At 36.7% G+C, this 19,414-nt stretch overlaps 1 protein-coding gene across 5 annotated transcripts in view; it reads left to right on the top strand.

Annotated features, from left to right (window-relative positions):
- SENP1 (SUMO specific peptidase 1) overlaps positions 1–19,414 on the top strand; it is a 56,055-nt gene that overhangs the window by 9,113 nt on the left and 27,528 nt on the right. For all 5 annotated transcript variants that reach the window (XR_005068672.1, XM_037061142.1, XM_037061144.1 and 2 more), the window contains exons 5-8: positions 4,937–5,096; positions 9,143–9,314; positions 16,336–16,439; positions 16,521–16,804. Coding sequence is in view for 4 of the 5 variants with exons in the window: in XM_037061142.1 (XP_036917037.1) it covers positions 4,937–5,096; positions 9,143–9,314; positions 16,336–16,439; positions 16,521–16,804 (720 nt within the window). In the remaining variant the exon portion in view is untranslated. The remainder of the gene's footprint in view (positions 1–4,936; positions 5,097–9,142; positions 9,315–16,335; positions 16,440–16,520; positions 16,805–19,414) is intronic.

Here is a 19,414-nt window from a genome sequence, read left to right as displayed (position 1 = left end):
CCACATAGTATGTGCATAATTTAGATAATATGTACATAGTATGTGCAGTTAATTTGATTCAAAAGTAACTTTGCCATTATTACTGAAAAATCCTGGCCCTGGCTGGTGTGGCTTAATGGATTGAGTGCTGGCCTGTGACCTGAAAGGTTGCTGGTTTGGGGACATGCCTGGATTGTGGGCCAGGCCCCTGGTTGGGAGCATGCGAGAGGCAAATAAATAAGGAAAACCCTTTCTGATGAGCAGAGAGCCTGAAGTCTGGCTTGATAGCCCATTATTAATCGTAAGGGGAGAACAACTGAGTGGATAATGAAATCAGATCATTAATATTTCCATTTGAACGCAGATTGTATTTCCTTATAATTTCATATGCTGATTTACCACTGGACAGAATATTTGCTTTTAGTTAAAAATAATTGCTCAGTAATAAACAATTATATGAGAAATTATACCCAAAATCTGACCATAATTCAATTCTTCCTTAAAACTCTGTTGCCTTTTCTTATTTTTAGCCCTGTGTACAGGCATAGTATACATTGCATGATTTGATACATATAATCTGTTGTTAGCCCAATATTTTTATTTTTCATTTGTTTACATATGATTTCTTCATGTTTACCTTTTTCTGTTGATTTCTAATAATCAATGGAATTGATATGCACATTCACGATTCTTTATGTGCAATTCCAAATCTAAAAGGCTCTGAAAACTAAAATTTTTTTTCATAATTATTTGGCATCAGAACTTGACCTTAGTTAATTCCTTGGCAAAACCTGTATGAACTAACATGAAACTATGTGTATTTTGTCTTTTATCTACCTCTGTAACTATGATATATTTTATGCATATGTGTCAATATGTTTGATTACATCATGCTGTTTTAGATTATCCTTGGAAACGCTATGTAGTATATTCCAGGTTATCTTTCTGAAATTCCAAAATTTTTAACTCAGAAACAATTGAACCCAAGGGCCTGCAATTTACGATAATGGGCTTGTGCCTTCATTTGCTTTATTGTTCTCTCTATAGCTTAGGTGTCTTCCACCCTTGCCATTTTCAGCTGTTATAAATCACATGATTTAAAAACATTTGTACCTATAACATTTTTTCTTTTTCTTTTAAATTTCAGTAGACCTGTGGTACTCATAAAGGTCTATCTGAGGTCATCTCAAATTGTCATATTCTTGTCTATGGTGATAGTTGATCAGATTTTTAGCTTTCTTCTCAGTTATGTGATTCTTGAGAGTTACATTTTTCCTATGTTTGTCCTTATACCACAAATTGATCCCCATACTAAAATCTAACACTGGTGGCCCTGGCCAATGTGTGGCTCAGCTGGTAGAAGCGTTGTCCTGTAATCAAAAGGTTGTGGGTTTGATGCCTAACCCCTGTTCAGAGGTGTACTGTCCCTGGCCTGGACTCGTGTGGGAGGCAGCTGATCCGTGTTTCTCTCTCACATTGGTGTTTTCCCTCTTTCCCTTCTACTCTCTCTAAAAGCAGTGAAAAATGTTCTTGGGTAAGGATTTAAAAAATTTGCACCTGTGTTTTATATCTTATTTAAAGGCCACCTTTTTAGGAAGAAAAACTATATTCAGGATGGCGACTAAAGAATAACAGTGAATTGAATTTAACAGTAAAGCCTAATTGAAGTGTTGATGCTGAGCTATTGGATTTATTCACTGAACTACAGCCTGAAGCATTTTGCCTCTACGGAGATCTCATCTAGTCCCTGACAAAACAAACATGGCAGTCACAGACCTCTAAGGTCACTCCCTAACAGTCAGAATTTCAAATCATGAATGCCAAGGGTCTATATACCTTTTAGATTTTATGTATTTATTTTTAGAGAGAAGGGAAAGGGAGGAGAGGGAGAGACACATGAATGTGTGGTTGCTTCTCCTGCACCCCTTACTGGGGACCTGGCCCACAACCCAGGCATGTTCCCTGACTGGGAATCCAACTAGTGATCTTTTGGTTTGCACGCCTCACTCAGCCCACTGAGCCACACCAGCCAGGGTCAACCTTACATCTTGATTGGTTAGACATGGGTCCCAAGTTTACCTGCCTTAGTTTTCTCACTTTGACTTTATTGGTATTTGTCTCCTTTCTCACCTTGCTATCCTTTTCTCCACCAAAATGAAAACGAATGCAGAAAAACCCCTAACTTGAGAATGTAGGGTCTGGAGCTTCCTGTTTACTGCTTTACTGGATCTCCTTCTTGATACAGAACCGCCTTCTCAATGGCATGTGACAGAGAGGCATATCAGCCTTTTAAAAATCTCCTTCTTAATCCATTTAAGATTAGACTATTAAAATCATCGATTTAAAAAAAATTTGGAAAGCACAGAATATGCAGTACTTCGAATATGCAGTATTAACTTATTAATAACAGTGCTGGTCAGACTTGAAGACTTCTTGATTTTATTAAAAGTGCAATTGAAAAGAAAATTAAAACATTTTAAACCCTAGACAAAAAAGCAGAGTAAAATGATTCTGCTCATGCTTAGGAACTTTATCAGTATCTTCTCCTTGGAAAATAAGTTCAGTTAGGTTGCCAAAGTGGCATTTAAGTCGGTGAGATGATTTAAAGAATCCTGCTATGTATAACAACTTAATAAATTCTATTGTCGTTGTAAGCTACAGTTGGTTACTTTCATTGTGATTCTCTGGTACATGTTTTTTAAGATAGAAAGTTTATGTCATATGTTCATAAAAGTATTGTTTGTCCTTGAAGAAAAATAATACAGAAAAGTGGAAAATACCCATCCTGTTGTTATTGAAACACAGCCAAAATGAAATTTTTGGTGTATTTCCTTATGGTTTTATGTGTGTTTATATGCTTATGATAATTGATCTTATTTGTGGCATAGGCAGTCCATTTCTTTTTTTTAAAGGTTTTATTAATTTAGTTTTTAGAGAGAGAGGAAGAGAGGGAGAGAAATATGTGTGGTTGCCTCTCACACATACTGGGGACTTGGCCCTCACTGGGGACTTGGCCTGCAACCCAGACATGTGCCCTGAACTGGGAATGAAACTGGTGACCCCTATGGTTCGCAGCCTGCACTCAATCCACTGGGCTACACCAGCCAGGGATCTATTTCTTAATAATGACAATACTAGGCTAAATCATCACTAAGAAATGAGTGTCTGCAATCCCCCATTGGTCCTCCCCTAGCTTTGTTTGATCACATCAACGATGGAGCACTGTTCGGTGATTTCATTGAGTAGGGATGGAACCACTGTGTTCTGGTGAAACGGACTGCTTGGTCCTGTGCCCTCCCCTTGCACTGTAAAGTTCAGGTCTCTGTCACAGGCCCTTGAGAAGGCTACTCTAGTTTATCCTGAGTCTCAAATTTCACAAACCTGTCAGGGTAATTTGCATTTCAGATTTTAGTGAAAAAAGTGTGAGAGACAAAAATTTGTGTTGTTATTACTTTGTATTTAATTTAAAGATAATTATTTGGTTCTTTCATGAGACTTATTTTCATGAGTTGCATGTCTCTATCCTTTAAGTAATGGTAATAGATGCTAAGCATAGGTAATGATTACAAAGGAAAAAGCTTCATTCATTTTGAAAGTAAATTTAACTATCAGATTAGGTCCATCTACTGGTGAATCAACTGCTACTAATAACCACCCTCTGACTACTGCTTTTTAAATATTGTTATTACCCTGAATCCTGATAATCCTAATCAACTGAAAACAACAACAACACAATACAAAACATATTTTTGTCTGCTACCTTACTTTTTGGAAAGAGTATGAAAAGCTACATTAAGTAGTTTGAATAACAAATATATAATGTGTAAAGTTCTGTAGTAATATGCGTTGAAAGAGAATCTTCAAAGTGATGCTGACAGACCAAAATTTAGGGAGTAGAGAGTTACCATTCTCGGTTTTCCACTGGTGCTCCTCAGAGTTCCGTGACCTAACATCTGAAGTTATTTTGAAGGCCTTGTTTTAAATGGCCCAGTCCTGATGATTAGGAGAGGAGTATACAGACATTCTACGCTTAGCTGAAACTTGGAAATTTTTATCACGCCTACTGGTAGGCCACAAATCAGAACATTCAAATAATAATTTTCAGTCTGATTGCAGTAGCGAGCTTTAGAGTATTGATATGTCTGGGTTTTATTTTAATTTTTTAAAAAAATTTATATATTTATTTTTAGACAGAGGGGAAGGGAGGGAGAAAGAGAGGGAGAGAAGCATCAATGTGTGGTTGCCTCTCGTGGGACCCCACTGGGGACTTGGCCCACTACCCACGCTTGTACCCTGATTGGGATACGAACTGGCGACCCTTTGGTTTACAGGCCAGCACTCAATCCACCGAGCCACACCAGCCAAGGGGATATATCTGTTGATTATGGTATTAAGTGACTGAAGGATACCATATCAGAACCAGATGCATATGATGGGTCATTCCTGCCATAAGCTGGCCAGAATAAGCAGCAATTAGGTTACCTCTGCTCTTAGAGTCTCTGAATTGTGAACATGGTAATTAAAAACAGGAGACACCAGCTGCTTATTAAGCAATAATTGTTGTTCATTTGAATTACAATTCTTGGCCCTCCACCTGCTTTCTTACTGGTCTGGCCTACCTTCTTTCAGGCCCAGGCCTGGGAGTGCTTGCAAGATATAGTTGGGGTAAAATGTTGACTTTTGGTGGACACCACGGAGTCACATTGATGCAGATAAGGCACATGGCTGTGGCAGGATTCAGCTCCTTCAACAATTTTCAGGTTAGTATGGCTGAATCAATTATAGTTTGTAGAAGTTCCCTTACTGCAGACTTTACTGGCAGTTGAGACTGGGATCTTCCATGAGAGACATGGTATTATGCCACATTACTTTGGAATACAATGTTGGACATGGTTGCAGTCATATGGAGAACCACTGTATGTATTTGTTTAATTTATTCAAACTTTTATTCCTTTAGATAACCCTTCTTCAGACAGTTTTCTTGGCTCAGGAGACTTAAGAACCTTTGGCCAGAGTGCAAATGGCCAGTGGAGAAATTCTACTCCAGCATCAGGTTCAACTTTACAAAAATCAAGAAACAGCCGAAGTCTTTACCTCGAATCCCGAAAGACCTCAAGGTAGGTATTTTAGTTGCTTAGTTCACAAGCCCTTCCTGCGATAGAGAAAAGGTAGTTGTTACACTGGCATTTTAAAAGAGTAACACCATTTTGAACTTTAAACAATAGAGAAATGGACAAATCCATTTTAAATTTTCACATTTACTTGGTGGTGAATTTTGGTGACAGCTAAATCTTATCGTTAGAGGAGAGAGTTCCGGGGGAATCGGGATGGATGTGAGTGCACTGGGACTCTGTATAGTATTATGAATCTGACAGTGAGAATCAGTTTCTACAACTTCAGTAGCAAAGAAACTAGCTCTCTCATAACAGAGACCTGACTTAAACGAAGGCAGCTCTGCACCCCATGGCCTTAGTTAGCTAGACCTAAGCTACTTCTGTTAGAAAATAGGGTCACAGAGAACTTTATCTTATCTAGCTTAACTTCGTAAGCCCTACCTATTCCCTCATCAAGCTTATACTGATTATTAAAGGCATGTGAAACTTGACTTAGAAACTTCTCTGTCAGGCACTTTATTATATTAGTAAAATATTTCTTCTTTAAAATAGTATTTTGACTTCTCAAATTTTACTGTGGTGATGGGTTTTTAGGAATGTGATATCATTTTCTCTGAGTCAGGGCTCAGCTTTCCGTTGTTGATTCAGATCAGTAAGATAGCTTTTATTTTGTTTTGTGATTGTCGGCACATGGACTCAGGAAACATGTTTCAGTATTCCCAGGGATCATCTTCCCACTTCTTGGTATTTTAAAAAATTATACCAGAATTAATTAACACAGTCACATTGTGAAAATTAAAACATTGCTGATAAAGCTAAAGCCAGCGTGACCACTACCCACAGTCTTACTCTCCTCCCCTTGTTGCATTTCCTTCCAAACCTTTTCCTGTGCTTCTTCTTCCTTCACTGTCTTCCTCATGTATTGCATAGTATGTATGCCATGTATACTGTGAAATCTATAATATTATTTTGTCTTCATTAAAGATATTCTGTGTCACTTGGCAGGTTGTTTTTTTTCCTCCACAGTGCCATGTTGTTATTTTTTAAGATAACATTATTTCAAAAACAGTACATGTGCTTTGTAAAAAATTGGTAAATACAGATAAGTAAAAATAAAAAATAAAAATCTTGCATTCCCTCCAGTCAGGGGTCTGCTGTGTAGTATCTTAGTACATATCCTCCCAGACATTTTTCTCTGCATTTACATACATTTTTTTAAAAAAGTGAGTTCATACCATGTATATTCTTTTGTAGTCTTTTTCAATCATCTCCTTTTTTCCATTCAGTAAATTTTATCGTGTACTCTAAATTATATTTAAATTTTCCTAGTTGACTCAAAACTATCCTTTACAGCCAATTTGTTCAAATCAGTATGCAATCAAGGATTGAATCTCTATAGAAGTTATTACCCTTAAATCTCTTACAATCTAGAACAGACCCCACTTACCCTGTACCCCCACCCCTGCTTTTTTTAGCCTCACCCCAGGAAATGCTTATTAATTTGAGAGACAGGGACCGAACCTACAACCCAGGCATGTGTCCTGACCAGGAATTGAAACTGACCTTTTCGGTCTAGGGATGACTCCCAAGCAACTGGGCCACACTGGCCAGGGCAGAACAGCCCCCTCCCCTTTTTTAATGACATGGCTTTTTCTGCATAGTGTTCTACTTTTTGGATTAGACAGATTTCTTCATAGTATTATTTTGTCTTCTATCTATATTTTTTGTAAACTAGATTTTTGACTTGAGTAGAAGCTGATGCTGATTTATATAATATTAGGAAATCTACATTGACCTCTGGTCCAGGACCAGGTAGCAGTCTAGTCCTTATTTGTACGGTTAGGTTTCTTTCCCCTTGTGACTAGAATGTAATCTAAATGATGCTACTTTAGCATTATATGAACAACCAGTTTTATACCATCCTAACAGTTATTAATATAAATTGATAATCCTTATCTGGTAATAAGTTTTTAAAATTGAGGTATAATTGATATATGACATATTAGTCTCAGAGTACAAGATAATTATTTCATATTTATTTATATTGTGAAATGGTCACCACAATGAATCTAGTTAACATCCATCACCATACATGGCTACAAAATTTTTATGTGTGTGTGCTGAAAGCTTTTAAGGTCTAATCTTAGCAACTTTCAAATATCAATACAGTATTACTAACTATACTCACCATGTTGTACATTATGTCTCAATGACATTTATTTTTTTAAAGATTTTATTTATTTTTAGAGAGGGGAAGAGAGGGAGGAGAGGGAGAGAAACATCAATGTGTGGTTGTCTCTCGTACGGCCACTACTGAGGACCTGGCCCACAACCCAGGCATGTGCTCTGACTGGGAATCAAACAGGCGACCCTTTGCTTTGCAGTTCGGCACTAAATCCACTGAGCCCTGCCAGCTAGTGCCCATGACATTTATTTTAAACAGGAATTTTGTACCTTTGGGCTCTGAGCTTATAATAATTTATTAGAGTTAATGAAATAATACTTCTCTGATTTTATTATTTTTCTATATCTATTAATTGGCATTCAGCTGTGAAGGAGAGCTCTTTTTCCTCATTAGCTGGAGCTGTTTGGCTACTCTGAAATACACTTTCTACTGAGAAGGCAGGATATAGGATCAGATCTTCCTTTTATTACCAATTTTTAGAGTAAGGTTTTTTTTTCAATAGCTGTTTCATGTGGTTTAAATGAATTTCTCTGTTCTTTTTCTTTCAGTGTTGTTATGGATTCCATGTGTTTCAATCCACAACAGTCATTTTTTTTCCTAAATCCTCACCTGTATAATCATTTTTTAATGATTACATTCTCACTACTTTAGTCAGTGGGAGCTCCAGCTGACTTCTGTGCCTGACCCAACCTTTTAATTATTGGTAGCACCCTTGCTTTCTGGCATTGCAAGATGCACTCATACTATTTCTTTAGGAAAAAAGCAGTCTTTTTAATTAAAAAATGTAAATGTAATACACTCTCTAGGAAGCATCAATACAAAGACATCGAAGGGAATTCATTGTATCTTCACCAAACAAATAATATTGCCATTGCCATCTTTTCCTGGTTGTGTTCACCCATCCTAAGAAAATAAGCTAGTTCCTTAAACTCTAAAGCCTTGTTTCTTTCTCCACTTGACACACACAGAAACTAGTTACTAGAGTTTGAAGAGTTGGAGTATATGCTTTTTTATTTTCTTTAGGCCTAGTCTGATTCATTCGGACCCAGACCACATATACTGATTTTGCATCCTTAGCAAAAAGGAAAAAAAGAAGAAAAAAAAAGAAATTTTATTATGTTGATAGCAAGTACCTCAAACTTGGTTGTTAATGATAGATGAGAAAGAGCACATAGAAAAAAACTTTGTTTATCTATCCTTAGAGATAAGACTGGATTTGAATTTGCAAAAATATTTTTCCTGCCAAATATTCTCATAACTTGGGGTGCAAATGATAAAAAGAAGCAAAAACAAAGTTCTGCTCCAGAGGAGGTAAACATGGAGGCCTGAAGGAGGGTTCGCAGAGAGACGCAGCTGACAAAAACGCTCTGGTTGTTTTTAATGAAGGATGGAGCCCTCTGTTGGTGTTTTAGGAAAATTTAACGTTCAGTTTAAAAGCTTAGTTGAGAAGCTTAGTTTTTATGCATCTGCACATTCAATCTCAAAATAATTCCCTTCAAAGGGCTTGAGGCAGGGGGGCCTGTAGGGAGCAGAACTCAGGTTTCTGAAGAAGTCTTAATATGATATGCTTTTTGTCATATCACACTAGTCTATAATTTCTGACTAAAGAAACTTACGTAGATTGTGAAGCTAAGACATAGATTTTAGGTGTTCGATAATTACATACTTTGGCAGTCCTAAGACCTCTTACGTGGCAGAATCTGATGCCGCAACCCATGTATCATTTCTTATATATATCCCTTAAATGGTACATCTGTCATTCTACCTGTTTGTTTTTTGTTGTTTCTTGAACATGAAAATAATCACCGGGTTAGATTTTCTTACTGTACTGTTCTGTTCTTTTCTTACAACCTTTTTTTTTTAGTGGATTGTCAAACACTTTTACGGGAAAATCAAACCATCACTGCCATGTATCTGCATATGAAAAATCTTTTCCAATTAAATCTGTCCCAAGTCCATCTTGGAGTGGTTCATGTCGTCGCAACCTTTTGAGCCCCAAGAAAACCCAGAGGCGACATGTTAGCACAGCAGAAGAGGTAAGGAGGGCCTGCAGCACGCGCTGCGTGGGAATCGGGCCCTGGGCTCCGCCGGTTGTGCCTCCAGTTGCCGGTTGTGCCTCCAGTTGCCGTGTTGGCTAACCGTTCCATTTACTTGATCTTTTCTTTGTGCTTTCTTTCTTGCTCTTTTTAAGTGCTGTCATCGATTCTAAAGAAATTAAAGGATATTTTAGTGTAGGGCTTTATTACTTTTCTTGCCATCTTCTGTTTCTGTTGTACAGTAGATTTAATCTTCATTATTATCTGAATAGTTCCTCATACATCAAACCATCTCTCCTCTCTTTTTGAACCCTTTCTAAACTTTTTTTTCATGTGCCAAAACTGTTAATCTTGCTGGATTTGATAAAATACCCATGCTTACCCCTTACTAGGACAATTTTTCCTCAAAGAAAAGAAAAATCAAGAAGCAGCTAAATAATTTACATCTTTTATTATAAGTAAGATCTTTGAGATCATAAATTTTCCCCCCAAAAAACATTCTCTTGACACTTGGGTCATTGTATTCATTTAGTAAACCTAAAGGAAAAAATAAATTCTGTAAATATAACATATAGTTTATACAATAGGAAATGTGCTTATACCTGTTCAATTAAATATTTATAATGCATCTAGTCGGCTTTGGATTGAATGCTATGGAGATACAAATGAATAATAATGATCTTATATTTATACAGCAGTAGAGTGTCCAGTGTGCTTTGCACATTGTTTTCCACATTATTGTTTTGAATCCTTTTAACCCTGCGATATAGGTAAAAATGAGATAATATCCACATTTTGTTGATTTGGAGAATAAAGATCAGAGGTCATGGTCATAAAACTAGTAATTGGCTAACCTGCAGCCCAGGTCTTCTGAAGGATTCCAGTCTGGTGTGCCTTCTGTTACACAGCCTGGTGATGTGGGTCTTCCCATTGGAGCTTACAGGTCATGGAGTCACTTGTATAATTTGGTAATGAAGAACTCTTAGGGGGCAAAACTTGATTATTTGTGACTGTAAAAAATGGCTGTACATTTTTTTTTTGTTTGAAGTTGTATGGAATACAAACTGTTCAAGCAGAAGGTGGCAGAATTAGTGAATCATAGTAGGGAAAAGGAGAGACAAGACACTGGCCAGAGTTGGTGATAAGAACTAAGCAGTAGTTACAGAAAAGAGTTATTTTTCACTGAATCTTTTGTATTGGGTTGGCCAAAAAGTTCATTTGTTTTTTTTCCATAAGATGGCTCTAGTAGCACTTAGTTGTCTTTAATGTCATTCAAAACAATTTTGTTAGATTGTATAGTGACAGCTGTCATATCAGTGTCCATTAAAATAAAACTTATCCAAATAGGTGAATTTTTGTTTAGCCATTTTAATTTTGAAGATGGAAGGAGGTATACAACATTTTTTAGAACATTTTTGGCATATTATGCTTTATTATTCCCAGAAGGGTAAAAATGCAACTGAATCACAAAAGATTTGCACAGTGTGTGGCGAAGGTGCTGTGACTGATCGAATGTGTCAGAAGTGGTTTGCGAGGCCTCATGCTGGAGATTTCTCACTGGGTGATACTCCATGATCAGGTAGCACAGGTGAAGTTGATAGAGATCAAATCTAGACATTCATTGGGAACAACCACCATTGTACCACGCAGGAGATAGTCAACATACTCAAAATATCCAATTCAATAAAGTTATTGGTGAAAATGAAAAATGTGTTTTATTTTACAGAAAAAACTAAATGGACTTTTTTGCCAACCCAGTACTATTGAATTTAGTACTGTGTATGTATTAGTTATTACATACATAATTTTTTTAAATTACTGGAGTTGTGGGTTTATGTTTCTGCTGGAGCCTTGGCAGCCTGCTAGGTAAGAGAGGCTTGCAGGGAGGGAGACCGCAACGACATGGCACTGGGTACAGGCCTGCCAGTACTCCCCTGTGCTGCGTGGCTGCCCCCGGATCACCAGGATTCTTTAGACTGCCTGTGTTTCCTGTAAGCTCATCATTCACTTATAAGCCAGCCAGTCCTTTGGATCACTCAGCCTCCTCTTTTTGCCTGCACTTCTAGCCTGAGGACTTGGGCTGGCTGAGTCACAGGTTGGGGCAATGGAGGACATAACAATAGGGTCCTCTTCCTTCTTCAGTGTCAAGAAGATGCCAAGGATTAAATCTATGCTATGAAACAAGGGATAAAATTTTGCCTTACTCATTTTTAGGTCTGTATTCTGCTATGAAAAGTAGTGGTGCAGAAACATGGAATAAGCCATATATAATATGAATAAGAAAAAATATTGGACCAGACTTTATTAAATCAAACTTTCAACAGATTAGTTAGATATTTAGTCTTGATATTATAGGTAACCCAGATTAAAATATAATAGCTTTTTCCCTTGGTACTAAATAATTTATTGATCAGAGCTTACACACTGGAGAAGTTATTTTTCATGGAAATGTTAGGATCTCCAAGGGAAATGCAGTTGCTCATGTTGAAGGAAAATGATGTGTTAATCTTACTCCTGGATTTGTCCATCACCTTCAGGAATATGAAGCCATCTGCCAAATTAACATGATGATGTCACCACTGCACTGTTCAGTGTTAAAACAGGGCTTTGAAGAGGATACATGAAAAAGAACTTGGAATATGCAAGTGCTGGCTGTACTACCACTTGGCTGATGGCTGATTCAAGGGCACCATTAAAAAACTGTACTATTCAGCCCTGGCTAGTGTAACTCAGTGGTTTTGAGTGCCGGCCTGTTAACCAAAAGGTTGCTAGTTCGATTCCCAGTCAGGGGACACGCCTGGGTTGCAGGCCAGGTCCCCAGTTGGGGGGATGTGAAAGGCAACCAATCAGTGCATCTCTCACCCATTGATGTTTCTCTCCCTCTCTTTCTCCTTCCCTGCCTCTGTCTCTAAAAATAAATAAATAAAATCTTTAAAAATGCTGTACTATACAAAAGGGTAACCACTACACACATGTGCTATTATTCAGATTAAATTTTAAAAAATTTAGTTTCTCAGTTACACTAGTTACATTTTTAAGAATTAATTAGCTACCTGTGACTGGTGGCTACCATATTGGGCACTGCAGATACAGAACATTTCTGTTGCAGAAGGTTCTGTTAGTGCAGTTACAGAGGATGTGAATTTAGTTTAGGAAAGAGAAGATGCTACAGGACAGTAAGAATGTTAAGTGGTAAGTACACACGCAGTTTCTTTTTGATTATATGTTGCTTCCAGACATGCTTTTCAGTCACATACTGAGCAACATTTTAAGGTGTTGGACTTCCTTAATGATGACACTGATGCTTTTGTTCTTTTTTAAAAAATACTTTATAATAATTTTATAAATCAAGAATTTTGGATTTAACAGAATTATTGAATGATGCACCTTTCATACTTGGAATTTATATTGTATAAAGCTATCACTTTAAACAAAATTGGGGGGAACTTACAAAGTTATTTGGGTAGTTTATCAAAGAGATTTAGTGGTTTGCTAAAATTTATTTTGTGTTCTCTTTTCTAATTTTACAATTCATTTTTATGATGAAGCCAGTTACAGGAGTGTCTACATGCAAGAATCTGCCACATTTTTTTCTTAATAGAATTTAGCACCTTAATTATCCTTATACTGTTTTAAACTTTCCTTGGTCCTTTATTAGGCTTAAAACGTAACAGCCAACTTTCTTTAACATACTATCCAGTTATTGTTTCCTTTCCTTTTAATTTTCTAATTTGCTTACTTAATGGAAAACAATTTAATAAATGATGTATAGAGAAAGATGTTTTCTTTATAGTACCAGATGCTCCCAAAAATAATTATGTTTTCAAGTGACTTACCTCTTTACCTTTTATTTTGGTAAAGCCAAATATTTATGTATGTTCCTTTGAGAATTGTCTAGACTAGCATATCTTTGTCTGAAATAGTTTTAAATGAACTATAATATACCCAATATTTTTGTTTAATAAAGCCCCCAAAAGAAAAGTGCTTTGCATAGTTTTTGTAAAAGATAAATTCTTGTGCCCTCCAAATTAACATGTGGAACAATGGAAGGTTCTTAACTTTATTCTTATAATTTCTTTTTAAAGCTGTAAATTAGTTTAAACTGAAAGTATGAGGAGGCTTGAAGAGACCTCAGAATAAGTATTTAGAATGTGGAACTTTTATTTCTGTTTATGTTGTTTAATGACTATGAGGTCATTTGGGCTCATGCAGAAGCTTTTCTTTGAGAAAAGAAAATTTATTGGAGAAAATTACTTTGGGAGGACTTTTATGTGTGTTAAATTGATTTTAAAAAATCAATTCTCACATTGAGAATTGAATTAATCGAGATTTCTCATAATTTGTATTACCTGAGTCACTTAATGATACCTTGGTACTTTGTAAGTATAAACATTTATTAAAAGAAAACATTTTGCTATGTGTTGTGAAGCAGAAGGGAATTGTTTTTGACTTTTTACAGTTGAATTCTTTTGGACACTGCAGACAAAGGACCTTTCTGCCCCACTGTTCTCAGTGTTCTCTTGAGGTCTATATGATGAGGCTCTTTCTTGACAGCCCTTTGTATGCAGAATAACCTGTTACACCATTTATCTGCTTTTCTTTCCTCCTCGTGTGATAATGCAGTCAAAGCTTTTTATTTTTATTTTTTAAATTATATCCTTTGATTATGCTGTTATAGTTGTCCTGAACTTTCCCCCTTTTTCTCTGCTCCAGCCAGCAACCCTGACTCCCTCAGGCAGTCCTGCCCCCATGGTTCATGTCCATGGGTCATGTGTATAAGGTCTTTGGCTACTCCATTTCCTATACAGTATTTTATATCCCCATGGCTATTCTGTAACAGAACATTACAAATTTGTTTTGACTCTTGGGTCTATTTTTTTCACTTCATGAATGGTCTCAACTAATTCTACCTTATCTTACCACTTAACTATTCAAATTTAAGGATAGCTTTCTCTTTAGGAATTGTCTTACCTCACAGTTCAAGACATATCTTGTTAGATCAGTGACATTATACTGACAATATAATTGAAATTTACTATGTAGCAAAAAATGAATCAAGAAGAAAAAATTTAGTCTCTTTACTTCTGCATAGATCATTTCTTAGTTCATCCTGACTTTTTTTTCATCCTGACTTTTAACATTTGTAATAATAAAATGCTAATGTGCATATTGACGTGGCACAATGCAAGCTGCTGTTATCCCTGGCACAAAGTATTATAATTATTCTGTGAAGGTTGGTTGTTGTATTAGACCGGATATAGGACTTAAAGTGAAAAAAATAGAGGGCATATTATTTAGTGAATGCAGCCCATTGCTTTAGGGCAGCAATTTTCAACCAGTGCACTGCAAGGATTTTTACAACGTGCAGTACCTGACTAGTCGGGGGGCACTGACCTGTTTTTTCTTAGACTGTCAAATAAAAAAAATGACAACAGCCAACACAGCAATAGTTGTATGGTGTGCATGCCATCCTGAACCATAAATATATAGGTCATATAATAGAGTTGCATCTTATTGGCCACATTGAATAATAAGGTCATGTCTGATGGGTTTATTCTTGGTTCCAGAAATCCTTACATACAAGTATAGGCATCTGATTTTTTTTTTAAATTCACTTTGGAGTAAAAGGGATAGGTAATTACTATTAGGGATTTTTTTGATAAATCAATCAAAATTATGTCTTTTTTGTCACATTGGAGATATATATATGTGTGTGTGTGAAATTTTGGTATGCCACAGAATTTTATTTATTAGTTTATGTGTGGCATGAGATGAAAAAGGTTGAGAATCACTACTTTAGGGGATCTTTATAGAGTAGAAGCTTGACCATGGTTACAAGGCCTTATGCAATCTGGTTTTCTGCTAAGTGACCTCATTTCTTACTGCTCTTCTGATTCACACTGACCTTTTTTTAAAAAAATATTTTATTTATTTATTTTTAGAGGGGAAGGGAAAGAGAATGGGAGAGGAACATCGATGTGTTGTTGCCTCTCATGTGTCCCCCACTGGGGACCTGGCCTGCAACCCAGGCATGTGCCCTGACTGGGAATCGAACCAGCGACCCGTTCCTTCACAGGCCTGTGCTCAGTCCAGCATGGCCACACTGACCTTTCTGCTCTTTGAACACATTAAAATACATTCATGTCTCAGGGCTTTTCCATTTGCTCTTCCTTTGTCTGGCATGCTCTTACAAATTTCTTTGACTTCCTTCCTTCCTTTATTTAGATTCTAATGAAATATCATCATTTAAGAGAGGTCTTAATCTGTTCCCACTGTTACCCCCTCATTGCTTTCTATAATTTTGTTCATATTCCTATCTATAATTTTGTTTATACTACCTGACTAGTTTTTTTGTTTGTTTGTTTTTTAATCCTTTAATGTAATGTAAGCTCCACAAGGGCAGGAACTTTATCTTATTCAGTTCAAAATCTCTAGAGCCTTTAGCATAGTCAGTATTTAAGTAAATAAGTGAATAAATGAAACTTATGGAGCATGTGCTTCCCCCTAAGTTCAGTATTGGGAGTTAAGAAAAATAAACAGATATGTGTTGCAGATAAAAACTATCTCTAGAAAATATACCCTTAAAGATCTAATGGCATAGAGAACTGTCATCAAGACGTCACACTCAGATCTTAACTGTTCTGGCTGCTTGTGATTTTTCTAGCAAGTATCGAGAATCAAGGTTTTTTTTGAATCTCAATTTAGAGGTCCTCAAATGTTTTATTACTGGGGCTCTATTAAATTGACTTAGAAATGGTTGCCTGTTGGTCTTCTGGTTTCATATTCTATAGTTTCTCTGCATTATTATTTATACACATGCCCCATAATTTTCTAAAATATGTTATCTGGTATTTTTTCTCTTATATCTCCTTTATAATGTTCTAGAATATCCTTAATGGACCATAATTCTTAATTATCTTGAAGACTCTGCCTGGGCTCTGGCAGGGCTTCTGGGAATCTAGATGCTGCTTTGGGAAACCCTTGCCTCATTGGATGTGTTTAAGATTCTTTTTTTTTATAGACAGTTCAAGAAGAAGAAAGAGAGATCTACAGACAGCTGCTACAGATGGTTACAGGGAAACAGTTTTCTGTAGCCAAACCCACCACACATTTTCCTTTACACCTGTGAGTAACAGAGACATATTTCAAATGAGTTTAATTCTACATGTGTTGTATGATATTGAAACTATATTCTTCTCTTGTTAGATCTCGATGTCTTAGTTCCAGTAAGAATACTTTAAGAGACCCACTGTTTAAAAATGGAAACTCTTGTGCAGCTCAGATTATTGGCTCTGATTCTTCATCATCTGGATCTGCCAGCGTTTTGACTGCCCAGGAACAACTGTCTCACAGTGTGTATTCCTTATCATCTTATAATCCAGATGTTTCGTTCGGATCCAAAGATTCTGATCCTCTCCATCAACTCCAGCATCACCACTCTCTTCCACATCAGCCAGATAACTTACCGGTTTCAGATGCACCATCCAAAGGTAAAAATAGTATTGTATAACTGTATTTTCAGTATACTTTACTTCCTAATAACCAATTTATTGAATCTGTGTGAATTGTAATGCAAGATTCTAAGGCACATGTAACTTAATTAACATATTAATACCTAAATACATATATTTCACTTATCTATGCTATGAATAAACTTATAAGTAAATTTTTTCTTACATGGAGATGTAAATGATTTCATATAGTTTTTAATCTTTTAAAAAAGATTTTTATAAGGACACATGGACAATAACTAAGATGGGGGGCGGAGATGGGAGGGGGGTGGGGAGCACTGGGGGGATGCAGGGCTGGGAATACAAGAAAGAAAACTGTACTTGAACAAAAGTTAAATAAAAAAAAAGATTTTATTTATTTGCTTTTAGAGAGAGGGGAAGGGAGGGAGAAAGAGAGAGAGAAACATCAATGTGCAAGAACTGGGGACCTGGCCCACAACGCAGGCATATGTCCTGGCTGGGAATCGAACTGGAGGCCTTTTGGTTCACAGGCTGGCACTCAGTCCACTGAGCCACACCAGCCAGGGCTCTTACAGTATTTAAAAGTTTAACTCTCTAAGCAGAGTCTGGAGTCAGTTTAAGTTAAGTCCAATTGCTTCAGTACTTTCTCTGTTTCTAGTACTTTTACAATAAAAAGCACAGTTGACTCTTGAACAATGAGGCAGTTAGGGGGCGCTGGCTGCCTTCAACCTGTGTGCTCCAAAGTCCATGCACAACTTTTCACTTCCCCAAAACTTGACTCCTAATGGCCTATTGTTGACTAGAAGCCTTGCTGAAATATAAACAGTTGATTAACACATATTTTGCATGTTATTTACTGTATTCTTACACTAAAGTAAGCAATAGAAAAATGTTTTTTAAAAAATCACATGGAAGAGAAAATACATCACAATATTTATTTTTTGAAAAATCTACATATAAGTGGACCTGTGTAGTTCAAACCCATTTTGTTGAAGTGTCACCTATACTCAGATGTTCTAAGAATTTTGGAAAGTCAATTAAGTATGGAAGTAAAAGTTGTTTTTTTTTAATAATTAAAAAATGATTTTCCTCGCTGGTGTAGCTAAGTGGATTCAGTGTGGGCCTGCAAACCAAAGCATTGCTGGTTTGATTGCTAGTCAGGGCACATTCCTGGGTTATAGGCCAGGTCCCCAGTAGGGGGCGTGCAAGAGGCAACCACACATTGATGTTTCCCCTTCTTTCTTCCTTACCTCTCTAAATAAAGTCTTTTTAAAAATTTAAAAATTATATTCTTGTTCAATTACTGTTGTCCTCATTTACCCCCTATTGCTCTCCCCTGCCCTGCCTACCCCCTTGAAATAAAAGTTCTTAATCAGGTAATACTTACAAAACCTGTATAATGCATTTATACATTTTAGAATGGTTGTCAGCAAGTTTCTTTTTTCATAACTTCTCTATTCTCATACTTTCAGCTAATGAAAAGATTCCATTTCTTTTTTTTTAAGATTTTATTTATATATCTTTAGAAGGGAAGGGAAGGAGAGAGGGAGAGAAATATCAATGTATGGTTGCCTCTCATGTGTCCCCTGCTGGGAACTGGTCCACAACCCAGGCATGTGCCCTGACTGGGAATTGAATCGCGATCCTTTGGTTCACAGGCCTGCGCTCAGTCCACTGAGCTATACCAGCCAGGGTGAAAATATTTCATTTCTTAACATTGTAGTTAGTTAAGGTTTTGCTGTGATAATTTCCCTCTTTGCTTAGTTCCTCCTCTTTAGGTATTATCATGTATCTATTTTTGGTGTGTATTCAGGTATATAACCTAAAGCAAAGTTTAGGTTGTTAGACATTACGGATCTTTTGATAGGTTTATATCTCTAAGGCTCTCCTTCCTCGGGTCATTTGATTTTTTTTGGTAATCTATTTTTCCCTTTCTTAAAATTCTCACTGGGGAATTTAAATTGTTGGTGGCATCATTATATAGCTACATATGTTCATGAAAACTTGTATTAAATTCTGTGAGGTGATTTAACAAAAACTGCAATTTTTTTAAAAAGCCTTTAACTTTAGAAACAAACATTACATGGCAGGTGCTTTGGTATGCCTAAACTGGGACATATGTACTACATCCAACTGTTCACTTACTTTCCTTGTGTTATTTAGTAAGTGTTTTAAGTGAGGTTTAATCAGTGCTTTCTAAGGACATGATTCTTTATCACACAGAAAATAAAATGATGCAATGATAGAATTTGTACTTTTTATTTACTCTTTTTTAAAAGATTTTATTTATTTATCTTTAGAGGGGAAGGGAAGGAGAGAAGGAGAGAAATATCAATGTGTTGTTGCCTCTCATGAGTTCCCTGCTGGGAACTGGCCTGCAACCCAGGCATGTGCCCTGACTGGGAATTGAACCATGATCCTTTGGTTCACAGGCCCACACTCAATCCACTGAGCTACACCAGCCAGGCCTATTTACTCTTTTTTAAAAAAGACTATTTATTTTTAGAGGGAGAGAAACATCAATGTGTTGTTGCCTTTTGTGCACCCCCCCACCCCCGGGGACCTGGCCAGCAACCTAGGGATTGAACCAACGACCCCTTGATCCATGGGCCAGCACTCATTTCACTA

This window comes from Sturnira hondurensis, unplaced genomic scaffold (assembly GCF_014824575.4).
Source record: "Sturnira hondurensis isolate 20B ecotype Veracruz unplaced genomic scaffold, ASM1482457v3 Scaffold0013190, whole genome shotgun sequence".
Classification (NCBI taxonomy): Eukaryota; Metazoa; Chordata; class Mammalia; order Chiroptera; family Phyllostomidae; genus Sturnira; species Sturnira hondurensis.
The sequence above is the reverse complement of the archived record's forward strand: the minus strand, read 5'-3'. Positions and strand labels throughout refer to the sequence as shown.